General features: G+C 34.9%; 1 protein-coding gene across 8 annotated transcripts in view; it reads left to right on the forward strand.

Annotated features, from left to right (window-relative positions):
* PHF14 (PHD finger protein 14) overlaps positions 1-25,624 on the forward strand; it is a 166,061-nt gene that overhangs the window by 36,981 nt on the left and 103,456 nt on the right. For all 8 annotated transcript variants that reach the window (XM_048075388.2, XM_048075387.2, XM_048075390.2 and 5 more), the window contains exons 9-14: positions 1,608-1,878; positions 2,462-2,568; positions 3,786-3,881; positions 5,423-5,526; positions 6,927-7,058; positions 16,805-16,973. In XM_048075388.2, coding sequence (XP_047931345.1) covers positions 1,608-1,878; positions 2,462-2,568; positions 3,786-3,881; positions 5,423-5,526; positions 6,927-7,058; positions 16,805-16,973 — 879 coding nt within the window. The remainder of the gene's footprint in view (positions 1-1,607; positions 1,879-2,461; positions 2,569-3,785; positions 3,882-5,422; positions 5,527-6,926; positions 7,059-16,804; positions 16,974-25,624) is intronic.

Below are 25,624 nucleotides of genomic sequence, written 5' to 3' on the forward strand. Positions count from 1 at the left end.
ACATATTACAAAAGCTCGCTTCCACAGGAGTTTTTAAGTTTAAGACTGACAAATATTGAGCTAATGTAAATAAGTATGCAGTTGTACTAATACGTTGTATGGTGTTGTGACTGGATTTTTGAGGCACGCTTTCAAAGGATGAAAAGCTGATATTTGGTGCTTCATAGCCCTGGCAGGAATACTTGAGCTAACAGCCTGGCAAGTCCTGTGGCTCAAAAAAGAAAATCATTCTAAAGAATATAAAATATAAAACTGTCTAGGACTGTTATGGATTGTTGGAAAATATTCTATGTTGAAATACTTTCTTTATATCAATAAAGGAAACGTTCATTCCTTGAATAAAATATATACTTGAAAATTGCTTAAATCCATGTTGAGAGTTCAGGTTTTCATTTGGACTAGTCAGTCTGATATGTCATCTATTTCTGGAATAAGGCTCTGGGTGTAGTTGTATGACATCTTAAATGACCCCTGGAGCTTCCAAACTGAGAATATAACCAGTAAAGAAGCATCTAGGCTGAGGAAGTTATAAAATATCTTTCTTTGTTCCAGCAGAGAATAAAACAAGGTAGCAACTGCAGGTGGATCTCTCCCTTGCTTCTCTGAGTTCAAGGAAAAAATGCCACATTTTGGTAGCCACAAACCACATTTGTCATGTTTCTTGGTCATTAATGTTCAAGACCTAGTAAGGTTGTATGTTAAACTGTGCCTGTAATACTACCTTCAGCAATGCTATTTGTAATCAGAGGTGATCCTTAAACATGGCGCATGTATATGCAGACTTTTTTGCTTTTGTCTCAAGAGTATCTCACACCATATGGTAGGGCAGTCAGATTAGTTTAGCTGCTTCTTTATGCAGACAAATAAACAACTTCTAACTGATAGTCAGCTGGAGTTTTGCCTCTGAAGGTTTGTGTGTTGATGTCATTTTCTGCCAGGCTTGCTGCTGCAGAGCTCCCACAAGACAATTTTTTTTTCAACTGTCAGCAACAACTTGATCGGCTGGGGTTGATGTCCCAGATGGTCACAAATATACAGATGTCATCAACAAGACGGATAGTGAGCTTCTCCTGCTGATTTCACTTCTCTTTGGGGTTGTGCTTTTGGCACATTATAATCAACCAGTTTAACATTTATAAAGAGATACGGAATTGAGAAAAGGAGTTCCTACAAAAGCATGTCAAATGTGGAAAAAATACCATTCACCAAATTTTATTGCTCTCATAAATACCAATTTAAAGTATAGCTTGGTGTATTTTTGATAGGTCAGCCAAGGTTTTTCTGAATAGTGAGTTTTCATGGTTCCATCAAATTATTATCATAAAGGACTGTCTGAAAGCCAGCAATCATTCATGTTAATGAGGTAACCTCATCAAAGAATCTGAATATTTCCAAAACCTAGTGAAAGGGTAATGCATTTTGAAATAAAATCAAATGTCTGTTAGTGTCTTTCTTGAGTCAAAATGTTCCAGAGTGAAAACAGTATTTATTAAACTCTGCGGCTTTTAAACTGAAAATGAAATGCAGATGTGTTCCAAAATGTGGAACTCAAAAATGGTTGTGAATTGTTCCCTTATGTTCTTAATTCGTGGAATTCTTTATTGTAGGCTCGAATCAATGCCAGACTACAGCAGTACCGTGCCAAGGCAGAGCTGGCTCGTACCACCAGGCCACAGGCCTGGGTACCCAGGGAGAAGCTGCCACGACCGCTTACTAGCAGTGCTTCAGCCATACGCAAGCTTATGCGCAAAGCTGAGTTAATGGGGATAAGCACAGACATTTTTCCAGTGGATACTTCAGATACTAGTTCCAGTGTTGATGGAAGAAGAAAACATAAACAACCAGCTCTCACTGCTGATTTTGTCAATTATTACCTTGGTAAGGATCAAAATTGCATGTTTTTCCCAATGAAAAATAATCATTTTACTGTATTTGTACTGTCCAAGTTCATTGGTTTTTTTCTTGTATTTCTTTTTTACTAGCCAAACACAAATTATGTTTTCATTTTAGGTTAGGAGTATTACTGCACAATCTCTATTTATACAGAAAACTCGTGAGTTTTCTTTTTAAAGAAGGTTCAGAAAATAAAAAAAATCATTCAAATATACACAGGCAGCAGTATCTTTTCTAAGAAGGGAGTGGAAGCTTAAGGAGCTTTGGTATTTTTTTCCCCCCATATTTCCCTTACTGTGTGGAATGGTGTGTTTTTGACTTTGGGGCTGTCAAGTAGATAGCTGATCAAAGCTCACCATTTAAGTAAGTATACTAGGTTGTCATGTGCAGCAAAAAGTAAATGTTAGGAGTGTTCATTCTACTGAGGCTGTGTAATAAACCTGTAAGTTACAGTTTTGTGTGCTTTTCTGTTACGGTTTTATGCTTTTCATTGCTTTACTTTTTTTTAGTGCTTAAAACTTGAAAATATAGCCAAGCCTAGGAAATAATAAGATTTTCTTTTAAATAGAGAGAAATATGCGCATGATTCAAATCCAGGAGAATATGGCTGAGCAGAGGAATATCAAGGATAAATTAGAAAATGAGCAAGAAAAGCTTCATGTGGAGTATAATAAGGTGAAGAAAAAAGGATAATAAACCATTGTACTGTTTTAATATTGCTGCTGTTAACTTTGATAGCATTCCACTTTCCAAAAAAAATGACTTACAAAGATACATAACTTTCTATTTTTAAAGAAAATAATAGTTAACAATTTATTTCTTCTTAAAATGTGGCTATCTGTCCCCCTCCCCACTGTACAAGCAGAGTCAACTTCTAAAAAGCCCTACGTTGGCTGGGCACTGGTTCTTTGACTGACCCCACAGAGAGCTCGAGTGACAAATTGCAGACAGAGCCCTCTCATGACTGAACTGAGCCTTAAGGCCCTTCATGTGTTCATTCTTCATGTGCACTTCCTTTGAAACATTGAGAAAACAGTGTGATACCCACACCCCCCACCTCCGTACCCCAACCCAAAAATCCAAATTAATGGTTGTGCATAAAAAAGCATTTAATGTCTTAATTTCATTTAAATTAAATATTTTTTTAACCTTTAAATACTTTAAAGGGAACATAGAAATACTTTATCTTTTGTGACAGGTGACATGTTGTAATTCTTGCTGAAATCAGTAACCTATCCGATGTAGGGGATTAGTGATAACAAATAATAGTATTGCTATTCACTCTTAAACTGTCAGGTATGTGCATTAAATGAGAACATACATAAATGACATAGCAGGTCCTTGTGCCCAAAGAGATTAAAGGCAAAGGAGATTGGGGAGCGGCTGTTTGTAACCAGATCAATAGTTTGTATATGCTGTGCAGTAAGTAACAATTGCTTCCAGAAGAAGAAAAAAAAAACAAAAACCACTTTGTTTCTGCTTGCATCCTTTACTAAGTTATATCTCTGTTATAATGGGTGAAAATTTTTTGATATGGCAATATAGATCTTTAATTCATTTATATGTTACTTGCTACAGTCTTGCTGCCTGAGTGGCATGGACAACACATATGAGACATTGCTGTATTTTAGTTTTGCTTTCTAGTTGTCTTTATGGAACTGTATTTTAATGCTGAAATGCTTCAGATCATTTTACAAAATCAGTAGCTGCCCAGGATTTCATCTTAAACTGCTGAATGATTGATTACACTGATCTCAGCTATACTGACATGAGTTCCATTGTTTTTCAATCCCACAATAAAGTAATGCACCCTTGATAGGTAAGAAGTTGAATAAATTTTATTAAATAAACCTTAATGGATTTTCTGTTGATTTTTTTCTTTAACTGTTTAGCTTTGTGAGTCCTTGGAAGAGCTACAAAATATGAATGGAAAACTGCGAAATGAAGGGCAAGGCATTTGGGCTCTGCTGGGTAGAATCATTGGACAGGTTGGTTTTATTTTATTTTTATAGTTATAGGCGGGCCTTTTTTTCCAAGAGTGGGTCTCTTTGTTTCTGTCACTTTTGTGGCCAAATAAATTGATGTGATCAGACCCAGGCTTCACTCTGGGGATAATGTTTTCTGATTGAAATATATAGACTTTTGCAAACCACCTACTGGAAATCTGTAGTGTAATTTTGTTGTTGTAATAACGATCTTGTTTGCAAAATTTGTTCATTTGCTATAACTGATTGTCCTGTCATTTGTAATGAAGCCGAATGTGAAGCACAAGTTAATCCTACCATTTTTGTCTCCATGTTGTCTTCAGTTACTGCAGGCTTCAAATGGTATGGTAACTTGTTGGTTTATATAAGAGGCGCTATGTATATGATATTTTTTTGTAACTGAATAGAGCAGAGTATTTTGGTCAGATGAATCTAAGTATCTTGGAGAAGAGGAGATTTGGATTACCTCCTGTTGCCAGCGGTTATCTCTTTGTTCCCACTGATACACATGGAGAAAAGAGAGAAATGAGGATTCTTGCAGTGTTCATATGTTTTATATCAAAGGTATTAAATGGCAATGGACATTTTAGCTCTCAGAGAGAGATTGAAATGATTTCCTCTTAGAATTTTAAAGAAGATGGAAGAAACTGTTCATCGTGAAAATGCAGTCATACAATTGGGTCATAATTTAGTGATGCCTTCTGGTACTGCTGCTTTTGTACTGCTGTTCAGGAAATGAAGCTTACCTTTTTATGCAATAACAGTTCTTCTGTGCTATGTTAGTTTTTCTGCTTGTGCTGGTTAGATTTTTGTCAACCTATCTTTTCTACTTGTGAAGGAAGAATTATTCACATAGTACATCACATCTCCTAGATCAAGATTTTTTTTCTCCTTTTTAACATGGCTTTGAAAAAAGTATTCACAAATATATTTCCTGGTACAAATATTAATGAAAAAAAAAAAAGAGTAGAATTCATTTGCACAGCTTGCATGGCTTTTTTTCCAGTTGGTTGAACAGATGCAGGCCCACGGGGCTGCCGAGAAATGACTTTGATAGATGGTAGCTGTCTGGGAAGCTAGCGTACTGCAGATTAGTAGAAATCCGAAGAGAATCTCGTCTGCTTTGTGGAAGGCTTGGTCCAATAAGATAATTTTTCTAATTAACCTATCGAGCACCAATGTAGTAGGGATGTTGGGGGAAAAACAAACTGCCTCAGCATTCTTCTGTCAGTTTTGTGAATTCGGCTTTTCGTATTTCCACTTTATAGACAAATGTAAATTTGTCCATCCCTCTATTTTAAAGCTTCAAAATGATTTGTAAATGCTAGTATTTCAATGTGTTATTTATTTAACTGAGAAATGATTATAATATTACCCTAATTTGATCTTGTAATATAAATATCTGTAGTTGCTTTTGTCTGTAAAATAGCTGGCTAAGCCATTTCCCACTCAATTTGAGTCCTGTCCTCCACGCATTGAGATTGGAATGCTATTCTCTAAAAGTCCCAAGACTCATGTGTACTGCATTTGTTCAAATCCAATAGAAATTGAACATACCTGCAATTTTACGTGCTCCTAAGGAAAGAAAACCAAGTAAAAAGGAAGGAGGAACACAAAAGACATCTACGCTCCCAGCTGTACTTTATAGGCAAGTAATGAAGTCTTGACAAAATAGATTAAATATTTATTAAGTTGCAATTTCAAAAAAGTATTGAGAAAATTGTTTGTTTCAATTTTGATTAACAAAACGCTTCAGAGTTGTCTTATGTTTTACTTCTAAAGGCTAATTTAAGAAATAGTCAATTATTCACCTTAGTACATCAGTGAGGTGTTTGTTTTTTTTGCTAACTTGATAGCAGTGCATTATAGGAACAAAGGTACCTCTTTACAGCTGAAATAGAAGTCTTTTGTCACTGTGATATGAAAAATTTTAACTGGTCGCCTTGTGTTTTTGAATGTAATCATCTGTGTTGATTTTGCAAACAGTGCTGCTGCTGTTTAGTCACAGTGGCTGAGTGCATAAAGCACCTGTCAGATAAGAATATTTACTTTTTGTTCACTGGTTGTCAAATGCTTTGGGAAATCTTGTGTTTTAAGTTTCCCTACTTCCATTTTTTTTTCCCCAAGAAAATAAAATGTATTCACTTACTCTGTTATTGCTTCTCCCTTCTGTATGTTATGAAGCTACTGACTGGATTTTAACTAAGCATAACAGTGGACCCTACACCAGGGTCCCAGAGCACGACTGTGCTCTTGAATCTATTTCTCTTGCCGCCAGCTGAGAAGTGGCAGTCTTTGGCTTTATCGATAGGGTAGTAGCCAGGCCTCTAGCCACAGCAAATGGGCAGTATTTTGCCCAGCTAGCAGGATAAAAAAAAAGGAGGTGGCTTACATAAACAAAACTTGACTCTACTGCTCTGAGTGGTGGAGACTGAAAATATGAGAGTGAGCTGAGGATTTGGCAATTAATACATATAGACAAATAACAAGAGTCATACTTTACTAGCTCTGTTGCATTCAAATCCAGTCATTTAGCTCCTCCCATTTGATAATGGGATCAATGAACATCTGATCTTTTTGAAATAACTAAACTGTTAATTCTGGTAAAATAATAATTAAAAAAAAAATTCTTATGAGTTGATATATTGCCCAGTGTAGTAACACTGCAGACCTTTTTCAGGGCATTTGCTTTATTGAAATAAGTATGATTGCTAAGACTGATAGTAGCAATATCATTTTTCTATTGAAGTGTTTGAATGGTAAAGGTAATTTTTTTTTTCCATTTGTTGCTGGTATGTTTTGTCAAAGTATCAAGTAATTATTGGTCAGAAATTCTCAAAAATTAGTTTGAAGGTGTCTTTAACTATATTAAGTGCCTTTTATGTTTTAATGTGTATACATACAAACTCCTTAAAAAGTAATTATGCACTTAGGCTAAATTAGTTGCTACGTATTTATATCGAGGCTGGGGCATGTGCTGGGATGTATTGTTTATTTTTTGTAACTTCAAATGTAATTATAATGCTTTTCCACTGCCTACATTAAAAGTTGTGGAATTTGCAAGAAGAACCATGACCAACATCTACTGTTACTGTGTGATACTTGCAAACTACATTATCATCTTGGTTGCCTGGATCCACCTCTTACAAGGATGCCAAGGAAGACTAAGAACAGTTACTGGTAAGAATGCAATTGATGTTTTATCTTGTGCTATCTCTGTACTTAAAGTAGGAAATAAGCATGAACAGACGTGCAAATTCTAAGTGTTTTAGACATTGCTGATACTGAAGCGATACTCACTCTGAAGTGAGTTATTTTATTTTCAGTACTGATGTTTGAAGGTGAAAAGTTGTGTAGTAAAGATTTCTCATTAGCCACTTTATACGAATAGATTATAGCTTTAATTCACTTAGCTTTTGAGTTTATCTGCAATTATTAACAAGGCTGTGTAGTAATGGCAGGAAACCATAGGTTTAATTGTACTTCTGGAAATGAAAGGCATGGTCTTCTGTTTATCTTAGGGCCCAGATATACAACTCTTCTGTCCAGGTCTTTAAGAAAATACTTGTACATAATTAAAAACACACTTGTTAGTTACTAGATCATTGTATTGCAATATAGGAAATCAGTCTGGTTTACTTATGTCTTCTGCAATGGCAAAAGCGTATGTGTAATTGTACTTACTTAATACAGTTACATTTCCATGAATTAAAATTCTTTTTCTGGCAGTAGAGTGTAAAAAGCTAAGTGATACAATGGAGAACTGATGATGTGTAGAAGTGCTGATTTCTAAACTGTCATAAAATTAGTGTGCTGCTGTGTTCTGCAGGTTTCTAAACTGCTCTGAAATGTGCTAGAATTAGTTCCTTAGAAGCAGTTTTTATCTGGCAAGAAGTCAGTATACAGCATCTCCAGGAATTGTCACCACCTTGTCTGAACATTAAGAAACCAATTCAAAATATTATAAGAATTCCTTCTAAAAATACAGTAAAAGTGTTTTAATCAAGAAAACTGTACTTCTATTTTTCTCCATATGTCACTTAATTTTTTCCATAAAACATTTACTTAAGTAGTCTTTTTGGATAAATGTGATGATTGATTTTTTTTTTTAATTGTAAATTGAGAAAACCTGAATTTATCCCAGTAAATTTAGTAAATTGAGATTTCCTTTAAAAATTGAAAAGATTTTCACCATCGCTAATATACTTTTGAATGTAATTTTCCTTAGATTAGTTAATGTAGTCTGTGATTCTGGACTTCTAATTATTTCAAGGACATTCTTATCCCTTTGATCAAATTTACCAAGCAGGTTTGTTACGTGGAAGCTTTTTTTTTTTTATGTAACCTCTTCATTTGCACAGGCTGTTCTTGATTTTTTTCTGCTTTTTAACCAAGTTGAAAAGGCTCACTAAAAGCCATCAGTCCAAAAGATGTAGAACTACAATTCTCAATAGGTGTTAAAGGCAGAATAGGACAGGTGGTAAATGCTTTTATTTCAAAGTTCTGACATATCTTTGTTGTGAATTTTATGCTTCAGTTATATCTTAGATCACAAACTTAGCTTTTACATCTAATTAGCTAAGGCATATTCTGGAGTCTGAGATTATAGCAGTCAAATTGATCTGTATTGATTGCATTCTTTTCATCATTTACATGCCTTTATGCGTTCTTTTTCAGGATCAGTAGAGAGCATATCGAATGGACCCTTAAATTAAGTTTGAGTTCAGCAGGTTTTTCCCTCCTGCTGTTGTGAATGTATTTCTGGTCTTTTGATTAAGCCATGAAGAAAAGTGATTTTTTTTTTTATACAGGGGGCATGTACTTTTCATATATTTATATAGGATATAATGGGCACTTAAGCAAAAAGGTGAAGTAAGAAAAAGGGTATTCTGGGAAACTCCTTGAAACATTAAGCAGGTTGAAATATTTTATTCAAAGTGGTTAAAAGTGTTGACTAATCTTCTTTTAAAATAGTAAGCAGGAAACAGTTAAAAATGATTGTTTCTCAATTTTTGTTTTACATTATATCATGTTATCATTACATCATATTACATTTTGTTTGTCATTACATCATCACTGGTGATCATTTACTCATAATTACTAACTTAAGCATTTACAGGAAGTCTGACAACTAATCAGCTGTCATATGCTTTATTACTACATATTCATTTTAACTTTGGTTAGTTTAGCATGAGTTTATGCCATATGCTTAGAGTTTCATACGATTTTTGAGGATGCTAAATGATTCAGCTTACGTGTGTAGTGCTGTGTGGATTAGCTAATTGTTCTTTCTTTTGTCCATTTCATGCTCATTGCTAAATAGGAATTTACATTGCAGTTTACAAAATAAATCCACTATTAAATGTAATGGTAAAAAAAAATGTTATATTTAAATGTTAACTTATTAAAGCACACATTACTTATCAGAGTATTTGTAAACATTAAAAGGAGGTGGTGATGATAGATTTAGCAAAATCATAGTAAAAATTTACCTGGTGAGTAACAGTGCCTCAAAACTTATTAGAAATGGGTTCCAAGTGCTTAACACTAAGAATTTCCCCAGTTAAGAGGCTTGACAGTTTTCTGCAGGGGAACATCTTGAACATTTTAGAAATGAATTGTTTTTAACATAGTAAGTTCAAAGCTTGTCCTTATTTCAAATGGAAGAGCATAACATAATTACTTTGAGTAATAGAATGTTAAAACATGATTTTTATCTGTTCTGATGTGATACTCTCAAAGTAAACAAGCAGTTGTAGTCTTAGAGTAAAATGCTGGGGCATACTTTTATTTACAAATTCAGAGATCTTTGGTTTCTTAGAAATGCTGTTGATTAAATACTAGAATATTCATTTGAATCCTGCATTATCGTAAAAATGAGCCTTGTCATTCTCTCTAACAGTGTGTGCGTTTTTATGCCCCCGCCCATGCTAGGTAGAGTGAGACTATGTATTTTCCTGGTAGAGAATAACCTGAACCAATACAAAGACAATACAGCTGCTGAAAGACAATACAAAAAAAAAAAAATCAGATTGTGAAATACTGGCATTTTTATTAAGAAAATACTTGTCAACTACCAACAGAGACCAGTACTTCCTATTGAAATCAGATCTTTGAAAAATGGTGATAACCTGAGGTAGTATATGAAATGCCAGGGATTGAGATCAACCAAAAAAAGGACTAATAATCATGTTAGGCTTGATGTTTTTTATTTTTGTTCCTGAAGGCCAAAATATTTTGGTGGTAACATTGCTGTGGGGATTTGTTTTGGCCAGAAGACAGAATGAATCCTCTGGAGTCCCTGACCAACAGCCCCATGAACACTCATTCTGTATCATTCTGTTCATTATACTCCTGAGACCACTCATTCAGTACAGAGCCAGACAGTTTTTTTTTATCTGGAGTCATTAGATAATGATATAAAATTAGTCACTTAAATATAAGCACATGTGCAATGCAATATTGTGTATTACATATCTAAAATTTTGGATTTTTTCACTTGCCCTAATTGAAGGATGTTTGGGTGGTTGCAAATGGCAAATTTTCAGTAGCATTACTCCCTGGCAAATATTTTTTGAAGCTCTTTGAAAAATTGTTTTTGGCTCATATATACTGTCTTTTTATCTCCAGAATAAAGCAGTACTCTTTTTTCTTCTCTTCCAGTATACCAGTCAACACATGTTATTTGTTCAAATTTCCAGAGCATAGCTGTCATCTGAAAACTATGGTCCATGTTTCTCAAGTTCAGAGTGGTTTAATTCTTTGCTAAAATTTGATGAGGTGATTTATCACAGCGTATGTCTGCTAGAGCTGTTTTCTCCTAATTAAAAAGTCTATCTAATAACTGAACAGTTTTCCCTTTTAAAGTGAGGGCAGAACTGTTTTCTTAAAGCATACTGAGTGCTGTTCCTCAAGCACAGAGAATTGAAATTTACCCTTTTCACATTAAACACTGGGTGCTGAGGATATTAATTTCTTCCAAATCCTCTGTCTGTTGGCCAGTTGTGACTATAAGAATGGCTATCTTGTTCAGACTGAGGATTGAATTTTTGACTTTTATATTTTCATTTTATAAGCCACTCTGAAAGTATGTAGCATAGGGCAGTTAAGGCAGTCTAATTGTTCTATAATGTGATATTAGAACAAGACCTCTTTTTCATGATATTTATAGTAAAGTTTTCTATTAAATGAAATATTTTCATATGTTTTGTCTGTTTTTCTCTCTAATATAGCAAAGATTTATTTTTTTTTGCTTCACTATTAAAATTAAAACCAGGTTTGTATAAAGCTTACCAGTGTGTTGGATTTGAGGTCTATTTGTGTGATCTTCAACTTCGTGACATTTCATTTATAAAGGGATGGTGTTATGGTGTTCCATTTTCTTCAGTTTTTCTCATAATTTCACAAATTGCTACGTGCCAGACCTGTCATTAGGTAAAGCACGTTTAGATTTTTTGATGTATATAAAGCTGTAGCACAAGGAAGCATAGTAATGCCATTGTTTGCACTAATTTTTCTGGGGAAGTAACAAGGTTATCTCCCTTCTGTTTTGATTTCTACATCACCTAAATAATAAATTAATAAATCCAAATTGTCCCTCTCCTACTTGTATGATCAGTGTTGGTGTTTACTTCATAAATTCATAAATTTCTAGGTTAAAATCTATTTTTGTGCAATTGTTTTATAAAACTTCGTAAGTAGAAAACACTCTTTGGCCTTTGAGTGCCTACCAAAGTAAAGCCCCATTTTAGGTTCACACATTTCTTGAAGCTACCCGTGCTCAAAAATAAATTCACTACTGGTTATTTAGACAACGAAGAAACATTTGCATCTTGGAGGTACACAAAAAGCAGTGTTTCAGTGTTAGCCTGGACCATTAATAATTTTTGAAAACTAATAATGTGTGCTCCTGTTCATTTGCTGCTCCTGTCTTTTGCTAGTGAGTTCAGAAGATCCATTTACTCTGTGCGATGGGGAGGTGTTTCTCGTACCACAGGTCTTTATACTAAGTAGTAGGCAGGTGTTAGATTGAAAACATAATGATAAAAACATGCTGCTACTTTTCTTCTGCAGTTTATTGTTAGTGCTTGATCAAAGGCCTTCTCTATAATTAAAAAAGTTTTTAATCGTTATTGAGGCTTCTTCATGGATCAAACATTTCCAGTAGTTTTTAGCAGACACATCATTGGTTATCAGACGTGGATCTTTACCTGCTTTTGGTAGTTGTGAAAACCTGTTAGGTGTCTTTTCCACTGATTTTTCTTCATAAGGGTTCATGTTAGAGAAACCGAGTTTGAATGTGAGTCTCGGAACGCTTTGTGGTGTAAAAAGTAACATGCAGTATCTGAATCACATAGCGCAGATTTATGATTGTTGCAGTAGTACCATGGTAGCATTATCCTTCTTGATGAAGGGATTTATTTTTTTGTATGACAAATACGCAACTAGATAGATGGATAAGTCTGAAGATTTGGGTAATACCATTTCTCATTGAACCAAAGAGGTGTTGCAGTGCCTTCATTTCAATCTGGTTTTTCAAAAGCAGAAGACTCTTTCTTTCTTTAGATATTTTCAAATAAATGGAAGCAAGAAAGAAGCATTATGATCAACATGAAAGCTCCCTGAATGATGACTTACTGATCATTTAAGTAAAGTCTATGTGGTGCTTCTGTTGAGTAGACTTTTCTTGTTGAAAATGTTTCTTTTTGCTGTCAGGTCTATGTTACCATGTTTACTTGATATCCAGTAATGCAAAGGTTTTTACCTTTTTCATACTGCTTTTTTTTTAACCTACATCTGAAGCATAGGAAAAGCTATTAAGCAATGCTACATTGCTCTTGCGCAAGACATTGCTAATGTGTCCAAAACATTATATTCGGTTATGGTCTCCCATTTTCCACAAGGGACAAATCTATTTTAACATTTTAATCTGGACCAGGAGTGTGTGTTTGGAGTAAATCTCCTCCTGTTCATACTTGCTGCTTTTTGGTTCACATTGTGGACCATGGAGCATGGTAACAGCATTCCTTTCAGATGAATCCAGAAGATCACATTCAATTACTGACTTTCTCTGATGCTGGATTATGCAAATCCAGAGTAAAAACAAACCAAAATTTGTGTACAGAAATTGAATCTTCAGCACCGTTTTTCCTATTAAATTACTGGTGCTGCATGGCAATGCTTACTGGTTAAGACGTAGTCATAGATTGTCTGAACAGATGGAAAAATGACCTGTTGTGATAGGTTTCTCTATTCATTGCTTGTCCTTGAAGAGATGAACTAAAATGAACTTGAGCATTGGCAGAGAAGGAGTAGGAGTCCTGTGTCTGCTTTCTATAAATATATTGGAATTAAACAGCAGAAGGGGAAAAAGAGTACTTTAAATTCAAGAACCATGTTGAAATAAACCATAATAGGAGCTGAAAGTTAGGAGATTGTTTCCAAGTCAGAGGAGTGTATTTCTGTAATAGGTTTTCTGTGGGTCCTGTGGGAGCTAACAATCAAACAACTCTATAGCTGAAGCTTGACTGCTCTATAAAAAGGTTGATTAGATGTGGTTGCCTGTGATAGTAGAGACTATTCCAGTAAATCAAGAGGTTCCTTGTAAGTTCATGTTTGTAGCTTTTTTTTTTTTTTTACCTCATCTTCGGTGTATTTGTAAGGTTTTATTCTCTGTGTTTACTCCGCTGTCCCACAATATACTGTGGTTTTGCAGCTTTCTTTTTTGTAGATCTTGCTATTTGCTGAATTTGATTGCTGTGGCAGTTATATGACCTGTTTGCAGAGCAAGCTTGGGCATAGAATTGGAATTTCAGAAACTTGCAGGCAGCATCTTCCCTCCTGGATGAAATGTTTCTCTTCCTGTGTAACATAAAAATTACAGTAATTTATTTATTTATGTTTAAATGGTGCCCTAGTGAAACTGAAGTCCTTTACAGGTCTCCGTAGCTTTCTGTACAACTGCCTGAGTTTATGTAAGAGAAAAATGCATCTTTCTCTTTCAGCAGTGCAGAACTAAAGAGTGGGAATGCTTTAAATCCTAGGTGCGGGTGGCAGATCCAACAGATGGAGTTCCCAGCTCCAAACATTTTTGTAAGCTCATACCACTATTTGTTTTACAAAAACTTCATTTTTATGCAGCACTTTAATTGTAGATAGCTTATTTTTAATTTATATGTAGTACATATTTTTACCATAATAATAGAAGGGAAGAAACTTTTCATCAGAGTTGCTCATCACAGTATTCTGGGAGTACTTTTGCAGCTATTTTTTATACCTGCATAAGCAGATCATAGTAAATACTTTAGGTCTGCTCTCCATTGGAGAAATTAATGATGTGACCGATGCTGCACTATTATGAAGGGCCATGGTCTGTGACACTTAAGCAGAAACGCTTCTTGGAGTTTTGACTCCGACTACTTGAATGCAATGGGACACATGCAACTAAACAAAACTACACAAAGTAACCTCTAGCTAAGCGTAAGCAGAGAAAAAAACAAAAGAGGGAATACTGTTATCTCTAAAGCTTTTTTTCTCCCCTTAGATCACTAGAGAGCTTTCTTCTATAAACTTATAGTAATAGAAGCTAATAATACTTAGGTCTGTGAGCTTTTGTTTAGTTGTTTAAGTTTGTGGGTATACGTATTTGTGTTTTTCCACACAAATTTCTGTAAATATATAACTCGAAAAAGTAGCATTTTGGAAAAGTTATTCTACCTTATAATTTATTATTGGTTTTATTTTTACTAGCTTTTTCTCAGTATTTTTATTAGACTTATTATTAGCATACCAAGGAGGCATAGAAACGTTAACAGGACGGTGTGCATAGAGAACAGAGGTCTGTAAAGAGGAAGAAGAATATTAATTGTATGTTATACACTTGAATGCTGGCACCAAACTGTTTGCGAAGTATAAAAGCTGTATAAACTGACTTCCTTGTGTTCTGGCTACTGATGAAGTCCCAATACAATGTTATCTTCTCTGCAGTCTGTCTCGTAGTACTTCTGCTTTTCTAGATCAGCAAATACCACCAGCACTGCCGTGTGTCCTATTTGCAGTGGGCTCAAGCGCTTTAGAGATAAGAAGTGATTAATCTTCGTAACGTTGTAACACACCAACAATTATCTTACTTTTACATATGGAGAAATTAAAGCAGAGAGGTGTCGGCTTAGCCAAGGTCACACTGATAACAGTTACTCAATCTGGAATTGGATCCCCTGTATTTTCATTGTCAGCCACCGGCCTGTCTAGCGGGCCCCGACAACTGCCATTATCTGCAGGTAGAGCCAGAAGAGGTCTGAGACTATACTGCTTGGATGAATTTGGGAAAATTAGAAAAATTGGAAAAGCATGGAAAGCTCTGTGGTTGTGTGTGGGTGGCGGTAGTGTTTTTTGTTATAAAGAACAATGACAACAAAACAAAACACAGCTTAAACTTTGTTTCCTATTGGAATAGGCAATATAACCGCTAATTCACTTCTTTTGTTTCTGTTGGTATTTTAAGAACTTACGGAATCATACATCAGAACAAGCCTTTGTTAGAAACAGGATTAAAACGTTTTCTCTTGTATTTGTGGTTCTCTTCTGTTGAGTTGAAGAGGAGTTGGAATATGGATTAAGGGCAATATGTGTCTGGTCAGCGATGCCTTTTCAAAATAAAACCAGGACTATTAGGTTTTTAAAATCAAATCAGTTAATATTGTGTTAGCCCTTACTGAAGCTCATAGGAGCAAACGTGTTTCTGGTGAACATCATATATATATAATTTATGTATATAAATATATAAAAAGAAATCAGCTCATACACAAAGCACATGACTTTGTGCTTTTGGTTAGATCTGGGAGGCACACACTGTTTTGTCTCAAGGATGTATTAACATTTAACTACACATAACCAAATACATGTATTTTATCTGTCTCCTTCCAAAGAGAATTTGCAACTTCATTTAGGTAATGGTTAATGTATGTGTCTGTTTTAATGCCAATTAATAGCAGAACATACATTTTTATTTTTTAGCTGAGATTATAAAAAAGAACATTTTAAAAACATGAAAATAGTGATGAATTGGAATTTGTTTGTAAGTATTTATAGTTTGTTGAACTGAAAATTTTATGTGAGAAAAAATGCAGTCTTTATCAGTGGGTATCATTTTTAAGTTTTTGTAATTAATGTTTTTAGTTAACATCTGCATTTATGACTGTGCAAGATGAGTATTTTCTGCAAATGAGAACACAACTTGATGATTTCCCTTCTTGTTAATTCTATCATGGATGTTGTTAATAGCCTTCCCTTAGAGTCTGTATTCTTTGGAAGCTCTGATTGTGATTTTGTGCTTTTTCAGAAACTCAACAGGCATTTTTTTTCAACTCAATGTTCAACGATTGGTAATATACACCTACAAGTTCTACATGTTTGTCTCAACTATTTTTTTGTTTCAAAACCATCTCCCTTAGGAAATAGATTTTAAAATTGATTTTCATAACAGACGTTTCTTCCAAATCCCTGCTACTAAAGACCGCTCTCATCAGAGTGAATTCAGCAGTGTGTCATTGTAAAGATTAAACTGCAGCAGCAGTTTCAATAATGAATAGATTACAGATCAGTGGACACCATTAAAAAAAGGGATATGGTAGGATATGAATAGTGAAATAGGAAGCATCTTTTTTGAAGATTAAATCCTACTTTCAAAATCTTGGTTTTCAAAGTTTAAATACTGTCAGCAAAAAAACCCCACAGCAACAGAAAAAGTCTTGCTGTATTCCTGCATAGTTGTTTAATCATTTCGGAGATTCCTTTAGATACTGTTGTGTTTACTGACTTTATTTGATTTATTTCCAACCCAAACACTTTTTTTTTGCTGCTTCAGAAACATTCCTTTTTGTGCTTTTGTGACTGCAGTTTTAAATAGGAAATCTTTCACTTTGCAGGCAGTGCTCAGAGTGTGACCAGGCAGGTAGCAGTGACATGGAAGCTGATATTGCCATGGAAACCTTACCAGATGGGACCAAAAGATCACGGAGACAGATTAAGGAGCCAGTGAAATTTGTTCCTCAGGATGTGCCACCAGAACCGAAGAAAATTCCTATCAGAAACACGGTAAATGATGGTTGAGTTATTGTTATGCAGCTTGTATTCATAGTGGTTTTGTTTAAAATGACTTAATTTTGGACGTTTTGAATCGTTTAATGTTTTATTACTTGTGTTAAATATGCAATTTCGCTAAAGTAAATAATAATCTGGGATACATAGTTCTGAACTGAAGAGCTGTGCAAGCTTTTCCTTTCACCTGGGTCACCAAGTCCTCTGTTAATGGCAGAAAAAAAAGGAAAGTTCACTTTGCAATTAAACTAATCATTTACAGCTATTCTTCACCGTAACGGTATGGGCACTTTGTTCTGGTAAATGCAGATTTAAGTATATTGGATTGCCAATTACAATTGTAAGGTAATAATTTATTTCCTTATGTACAAATAACCTGCTAAATGACCGCACATTTTGTGACTCCCGTTATTTCAGGATATAGGAGTTATTTCAGGATTTCAGATATAACCCCCTGTTATTTTACCTCCTAGTCTTACTAGTGGTATGTTTTCTCCAATTTTTCTGGTAGATAGTGGTGTGGGGGTTTTGCCCCCTTCTTTTTTCTTTTTTGGGTGGTGGTGGTGTTTTATTAGAAGAGCTCTTGCTTCTTCTACTAATCAAATATTTAGCTTTTTTCTTTTATTTGAGAGTAGAATTTTCTATTGATCTGTGTTCCATTGTTTTTCCTGTGCTCTAATGCTTAAAAATGTTGTTCTCGTACTCATAAAACAAGATTTTTCATGTGTGATGTGTCACATCACGTACAAAATATACATGAATGTATCAATGGACTTTTCGGTACAGTTTAAGAAACGAATAATATTCCCATGACCCTTTGATCATTTGTAGTAATTATATGTAAACTGTGGTTTGTCTTCCAAAATACTACCCAGTATTAGAAAATGCCTAAACCCATTCACGTTAGGGTTAGACATACTTCATCTCTCATGCAGTTGATTAGATGGGTGAGAACTTCCTTTTTTCTCCGAAGCCTTTTCCAACTTCTTATGCTTGTACTTGCAGATAGGCCATACTTACCTCTTCTGTGTATACACTGATGGGATTAAGCAGGTATTTTCCTTAAATGTTTATTTTAAAGAAATTTCAATATATTTGCAGTGTTTGGGCTGCAGCATTGATTTACCTAGAGGCTTCCTTGTCCTGGTGTGTGACCGAAAAGAGCTTTAAAAATGGTTCAAGCCAAAACAATTAGTTTAGCTCAAAGCATTAGGAGTGTGAGCAATCCGAAATTAAATGTTGTGAATAACTGAGAGCCTATAGGAGAGAAACTCCCTCTTTCCCCCCTTTTTCTCATTGAGGGGAAGCACAGGTTCTTACAGCTGTCTGGGTAGGTTAAACTGACTGGACATGTTGGTGTTCATGCAGAAGAGAGACTTACCTGGTATTGCTGTTTAACTCTTCATCTCTTCTCCTTTTTTCCTTCTTTCTCTTTCCCCTTTCTACACCTAATGTAGTGGTAGGGGGTAGGGATTCATTATGGGAAGTAAAACTAAAAGCATTGAAGGAAAGACATTCATAGTAAGAATAAAGAGGTGATGTAAGGATTAGTACAGAAGGCAAGGTTCCTTTCTTAAGATGCTCCTGTGATACCTGCCAGTTTTCTTCTATGCTAAATGGAGGGAAGGCTGTCTGGTTGTTCTGAGGCATTCCCCTCAGTGCTACACTGTTACGTGTCACTGGTGCTGCACTGGTGAGCCAACATTTCCCCTGGTAGAGCATCTATCTACACACACGGTGGTACATCACGTAGAGATTAAATTTACTTTCAGTGGACGAATGTTGGCAAATGCAGCATTACACAGTGGAAGGGTTATGGCTACTGGTCTAAAAAAGCTTTGTTCCTCTGCTTGGATTTTTAGGGTCTTTCAGGTTCTCTCCAGCTCTTTGCTTTTCTACAAAACCAGATTTGCAACATAATGCCTGTGGTGTCCTGTTAGCAGGTTATAAAATTATCTCCGATAACCTCTTTATCTCTGATCATTTAGCTTTCCTATAGCACTGACTATGATTGGTGGTGTTTTTTTTTTTTTCTCCACTCCCCTCTGTCTTCAACTTAACTATGGAAGAGGAGGTTCACACCTGTGACACCATGCTGTTTTCTTTTTCTAAACTAGGCTTTATTACTTCTTGGTCTTGGTACACCTAGGCTGTATAACAAAATGAAAAGTACCAACCTCTGAAGACTTACTAGACGCTTGGTAGCTGTGTGAGATTCCCTAACACCTTCTTTGTTCTGAACAAAGGAAAGACTTTTTTTAATTCATTACCTCTGGGGCTGACTGTGTTTGAGAGGAAAAAAACCCTGACCTTCGGACAACTTCTCATATAAAGTTTAGTTGTATCCAATTATGGAGAGAACATCTCTGGTGCATTTTAACAGTGATGATCAACTTGTCCTTTGTGCACTCACTGTGCAGATCATTCTAAATAATTTAAAAAAAGGAAGAAAAAAATGAATAATTTGAAAACAGTTACTTCACAGTGCTCTCTTAACTATGTGCTTTGTGCCCGTGAACATATTTTATTCAGTTCAGTTTTGTTTTGCAACAAATTGGCAAACCCACTTACCTAACAGTGTAATCAGCCTTGCTTACAGTTACAATCAACAAGTGCAATTATAAGACTGTTGAATTGTGTATTTGTTGCTCTTAAGTAAATTTCCATTTGTTTTGCATAGATTTATCTTCAATTGATACAACTGAGAAGGTTTTCTTTTTCTTTTTTTTTTGCCATGTACCTAAGAGAATGGAATGCATTTTACATGTTTGGATCTCACTGTAGTGGTTCATCGTAGTTAACTCATACTTTGTAGACAGAAATTGTGGGTAAACCTTTAACCTGATAAAGTTGGATTAGGTGTTACTGATGACAACAATAGCTGGTATCTAAGAACTTTACATAATTAATACGAATACAAATGGTTATCTAAGCCTGTATGCTATCTATGCAAAAACACTATGTTAACTTGTACTTTCAGAATTAATAGTTTGCTATTAGTTTGTCTTGCAGCTCATATTTGTTAACATTGATTTCAAACATGATACAATATACACTTTTCCACGTAAATATTTTTACTTTATTCATAGTGTTTTTTTCCCTCATTTCCATCAGACTATGAAGATACCATTTTAGAAATATTCATAATTATACCTTTGTTTCTCATCCAATCTAATTATGACCGTGTACTTGAATCCTGCAAAGATATTTTCTCTATTTTTGTAATTCATCAAAGCTCCTGCATTCAATCATGTTGTGGATTTTCTTTTCCAGCGGTAAATTGTTTTAAAAAGAAAAGCAGAAATGTGTTTTTCCACTTTTTTTTCTACCTACTAGTTTCCTTTTCTTTTGTGTTATTGTAAACATGTAATAGGCTATCTAGTTTTAACTTCTGTAACTCAAACAATTTCTTCTCCTTCATTTTGTCTGTGAACTTAACAGTTTTTTTCAGGGCTTGCTCATTTTAAATCCTTTAATTACCTAGCCTTACATCCGCTTCAAGATACTTTTAGCAGAGTTTTAGAATGGGATGCTGTGCATTGTTTTGAACGAGGTACCTTTTCTTCATATCTTCAGTCTGCTTGTGCAAAAACTTGGCTTATAACTTATTGCTGGGATGGGAAGAGCTGTGAGTAATACTTCTTTTCCAACCAACTGAGGGGGAAGTAGAGACTCCAACAAAAATTCAGGTTTTGTACTAGGACTACATTGTTCAAATCTTAATTCAGTCTAATCTGAACAGTGATGTCCAGAAACCAGTGGCAACTGGAGAGTGTACAGCTTCTAAGTGATACTGGAGACTACATTTCCCCCTAGAATTTGGAAGTGAGAGACAAGTATGACTGAAGCAAGGTATTCAGAGTCAGGACCATGCTTCTCCCTTGTACAGTTCTCTGTGTCAGGGCAGTATTTTGTGCCCCAGTGCTGTAAAAGTTTTTTAAAACAACCCCATGAATGCTCTCTAGTGCTTTAGTTTCTTAGCTTTCAAATGTTTTGGGGTATTTATATCAAAGGATATTTATATATCAAGAAGAGAAACAGTTCCAAAGAAAACAAGAAAACAGTGAGAAAATTGTCTCAGAAAGTGGTCAAGCATTGGAACGGGTTGCCCAGGGAGGTGGTGGAGTCACCGTCCCTGGGGGTGTTTAAGGAGAGGTTGGACATGGTGCTTAGGGACATGGTTTAGTAGGTGATAGTGGTGGTAGGGGGATGGTTGGGCCAGATGGTCTTGGAGGTCTTCTCCAACCCTAATGATCCTGTGATTCTATGAAAATACAGCTGTTTAGACTGCATTGTTTTGGAGAGGGTGCCTAGCATATAGTACGTGAAAGCATAACTGAAGTTTACAAGAACACATTTCTGACTTTAACCTTGCTAAAAAGATTGTTTAAGATTATGCCTAAATGCACAAAGGTAAATATATCAGAATTCTACTCGGAATCAAGGTCTAAACAAATGATGAATGTGAATAGACTAGACGTTAGACCTAATTTATTGTAAAAGATCTGTATTTGTGGAGAGAATTGAATGCATTGTTTATGCTTATGCAATTCAAGCCATATTTAGTAACCTTGGTAATCTTTTGAATGACTTTTTGGATTTCAGTGGATAACTTCTCATACTAGCTGTATTTAAAATCCATAGTCTTTATAATTTCAATTTCATACTTGTGTAAGCTTCACAAATCATTATTGCTGGTGCTAGTTAATTTCAGAGAAGCGATAACTAATTTGCATAAATCAGTAGCTGTCTAAACACTTTTTAAAAATACTGGTTAAAAATCTGAAGATGTTTTAATATTAGCTCTCAGAACCTACCATTTCTTCCTTTACTTCAAAGGTTCATGAAGTATGCTTTACCTACTTTATATAGTGTTCTCCAGTGGTGTGAAGGAGTTTCTGTAAGAAACGTCGCAAGCATGCATGTCTTCTAAAATGAGATTGTGCAGCTGGGTGCTGTGAGGTTATAGGGGATGATTTTTCTTATAATTCTGGGGTACTCTTACTGCATTTATTTGTGTGTGTCTAAATTCCATCTTTAGTTCCTTTTTATTGGAAAGAAAATATCTGCCCACTGTTATAAGAGGGAAGAGGGGTTATAAGAGGGGTTATAAGAGGGAAGAGGTCTTTTTGTAAAGGATTTTGGGCACCGAATAGTTGAGGAAATTAAATAAAACCATCTGATCTTCTAATACCAAACTTATTTTCATAAAAACTTTCAGTTATCTGCTAACTTTTTTTTCTCTGTAATTACATTGTATAAAATCCAAGCCAACAGACAGTGATTTTTCTGTTAAGCAGAAGAAAAGTCTGTGTTTGGGGGAAAAAAGTAGTTTGCCAACAGTGTGCTGTTTGTTCTTTAGAACATGGAAGAAAACAAATCTGTGCCTGAGGGGCTATGGTCTAAGTAGATTAGTTTAAAAAAGAAAAAAGAGTACTGACAAAGCACCTACTAACTGTATTCAGGAAAGGGAATTGTATATTTTGCTTTTGTTTTACAAATAAATATTGTTATTTAGAATAAATTAATATTTCTTCATTTTGTTTGAAATAGGAAAAGGGAGTGATTATTTTCTTTTTCTTACCACGTATATTAAAAGATAAAGAGGGTTGTTATCTTGTATTTAATTGAAGTATTTCCACGCAAGTGCTTTCCAAACACCTATTGTGTAACTTAATTATGTGATGTCATAGATACAGGTTTTGAATAAGGGATGGCTACTGAAGGAAAAGCAGAAAATCAGTTCCAGTTTGATTGTTCAGGGCTCCAAGACAGCAAATAATTTTAAAATATTTATCTATATTTATCAGTCATCGTATTAATTAACATTGTCAGTGATTGGTCAACTCATTTAAATTTGATTAGAATTCTAAATGAGCACCTGTAAGACCTTTTAAAGCAACTCTGATAACATTATTTTTGACATATTCAACTTGAAAAAAAAAATTGCAGTCAACTGAACATTAGCAGTCTAGAAAAATAATCAGGACTTCCTCAGCTTTCTTAAAGTCCAGGTATTTATAATAAAAAATGCTGTTAATTACCCTTTTTCCCCTCAATGCTAAATGTAAAAGCTCAGGTGAATCTATGACCTGTCTATACAAACACATAGAAACTATGTCTGTTAGCCTGCCAAATACATGGATACTTGACTGTTACTTAGATAGTATTTGAGTTTGAGGTCACATTTAGAAAGGAAGAAACTAAGATAAATGCAGCTCTTCCACAATGCTTGAAGTGAATTTGGAATAGTCAGAGTTGGGGTGGGGGAAGTATTGGTGGTGAGTTTTTTGGTTTTGTTTTGTATTTTTAAGAAAACAACAAAAAATACATAGGTCACTTCTTTTTATTGTAGCAAAAACTTGAAGAGATGGATGTATTCTAAATGATATTTGAATGATATAAACATTAATAATCTCTGTAAGTACAGATAAGTAGCATATCTATCAATTCAGCAAGTAAGTGCATTTAAGTTCATTTTTCTAGAAGAGCATAACTTATTTTAGCAACATCTGCAAACTTGCATCTTTTTTTCAGGCTTTTTTTGCCCTCGCCCTACTGGTTCAGTTCTCCAAATAAAAAGGTATATAAGTCAATCTCAAATTCTGTGTTTATATTTAATTCTTAGAAACCATAGTTTGAAGTTAATTACCAGTTTCACACTGATAGTGTAGCTTGACAGCATAGAGTCGGGAATGTTGCAAAATTTTTGCTTTCCCACAAGAATGAAAATTGGAAAAAAAAAAAAAAAAGTGGAGGGTATAAGTCTCTGTAATTAAGCTTCATGGTCGACTTGTTTCTCTTTTTAATCATATTTTGATTTACTGCCGTTTCTTTTTGTCTGGCAGCTCCCTTTTTGCTACTGCCAGCTTTCTGGAAAATTAAATAATTATTCCAGAGGTACATTTTGATGAGTACTGAAATGTACCATTTAAGGTATTCACTTTGATCTGTGTTGAGCGAGTGTGCCATCTGGTGTCTACATCATCTGTCTGTACCTTTATTTAAAATAATTTTATACCTGTGTAATGCCATCAATAGATTTTTTTTTTCCTTTAAACAAAACAAAGAAATGGATTTTTCTGCAACTGTCTTGATTGTAACTTTTCCATTGGCAAAGGATATTTTTAACATTGAACTCTTAAAGAAGATTGGGTGACTTTATGGATTAAAAATAGTTATCTTGGCAAACATGATCATGATTTGTGTTTAGCAGGAGAGAGATGACATAAGCTGTGCAGTTCCAACCTGTTTTTTCCTCAAGCTTTTGAAAACCTCTAGTTTGCTTTATTCACGTTCTTGATAGTTAATAGTCATTTCATCAAGTTACTTCTTCTGGGAAGTATTGGAAGTTTTCCCAGTTCTTAGTTCTGAAAATGTAGTCACAGAGTTCATAAAACTCAGCACTGTTTGCTAATCATTTTAGTGCAGTGCATTTGATGAAGTGCTACTACTCACTGAAGCATCATCAATGATCAGTGATACATCCAAATATACTATGCTTATTAACAGCCCTGTACGCATATTTCAATAAGTTTGTTTTACGTAATCTTTGGAGGCTTGTATATATGATTTCCAAATCAAAACCTCGAAGATAAAGAGACCCAGTATTGTCATGCTTTGTTATTAGCTTACTAGTCAATAGAGAGTTTAAAATGTCTTGTTTTAGTGTTCTACTCAGCTTATGTTTCATACCAGTCATCTTCTTTTTTATAGTAATGAAGTGACTCCTTGCCATGGACTTCTTATTTGGAATGATTCCATGGCATTCTAATATTTATATCCTTCTGCAGAGGAAGAAGTGGCAGTATAAATTTTTATCCTTCATGTGCATTTCAGTGAATTTCAATATTTAACAAGAGCACTTATTTGTGATTGTTGGGAATTGCCTTCCTCCTTTTGGACAGTTCTGAATCCTGTTGTTTTCCTTGTCTTCGACGGAGAGCTGATAAAGCAGAACTGCTCTGGGAGAACATTTTCCCTTCTGCTGCTGGTCTTGGATGAGCTGGCTTAAAGCATTTGTCTTACATACAAACGAGTGAGGGATAATGATGCAGTTTGCTGACAGCCATGGTGGTTTTGGGTCATGTGTGCACCACAGAACAGAACCCTAGAATCCTGAATCCAGAACAGAAACCTGCATCCTTGAGCCTTATGAATGTCTTTCATTTGTTTCATGTATTGAATTTATTTTTCTGAGAATATTCAAAATTGTGCAGTTAATGCATTACTTAATCTTCTTGTTTTGTATGTTTTGTATCATTGTCATGTTGCTACTGAGTTGCTTATAAACTAAGGGCCTTATTTGAATGTGAAATTTAGCCATTCATTTCTAGCTTTTTTAAGTCCAGAATGGAGATGCCCAGTTAAGTCTTCCCTGAAACTTTGTGTTCTTTTGGCGTGAAAATTTGATCCTGTTGTTGATCACATTTTCTCTTAATATTTGTCATTCCATTATGGACATTTCTTTTAACTGTCTGATTTTGTGTTTTCAGTACAAGACTTCCTTCCATGGATTGAAACCACATTACTCCTGGTCCTCTACCAATTTCTTGTCCCATTTAATACATTCTAAACATGTCCCCCAATTCTAAATCACTCACACATCTGATCCACAGCATGTTGGATCATTTGTCCTCTATCATTCA

Source organism: Anser cygnoides, chromosome 2 (genome assembly GCF_040182565.1).
Source record: "Anser cygnoides isolate HZ-2024a breed goose chromosome 2, Taihu_goose_T2T_genome, whole genome shotgun sequence".
In the NCBI taxonomy this organism is placed as follows: domain Eukaryota; kingdom Metazoa; phylum Chordata; class Aves; order Anseriformes; family Anatidae; genus Anser; species Anser cygnoides.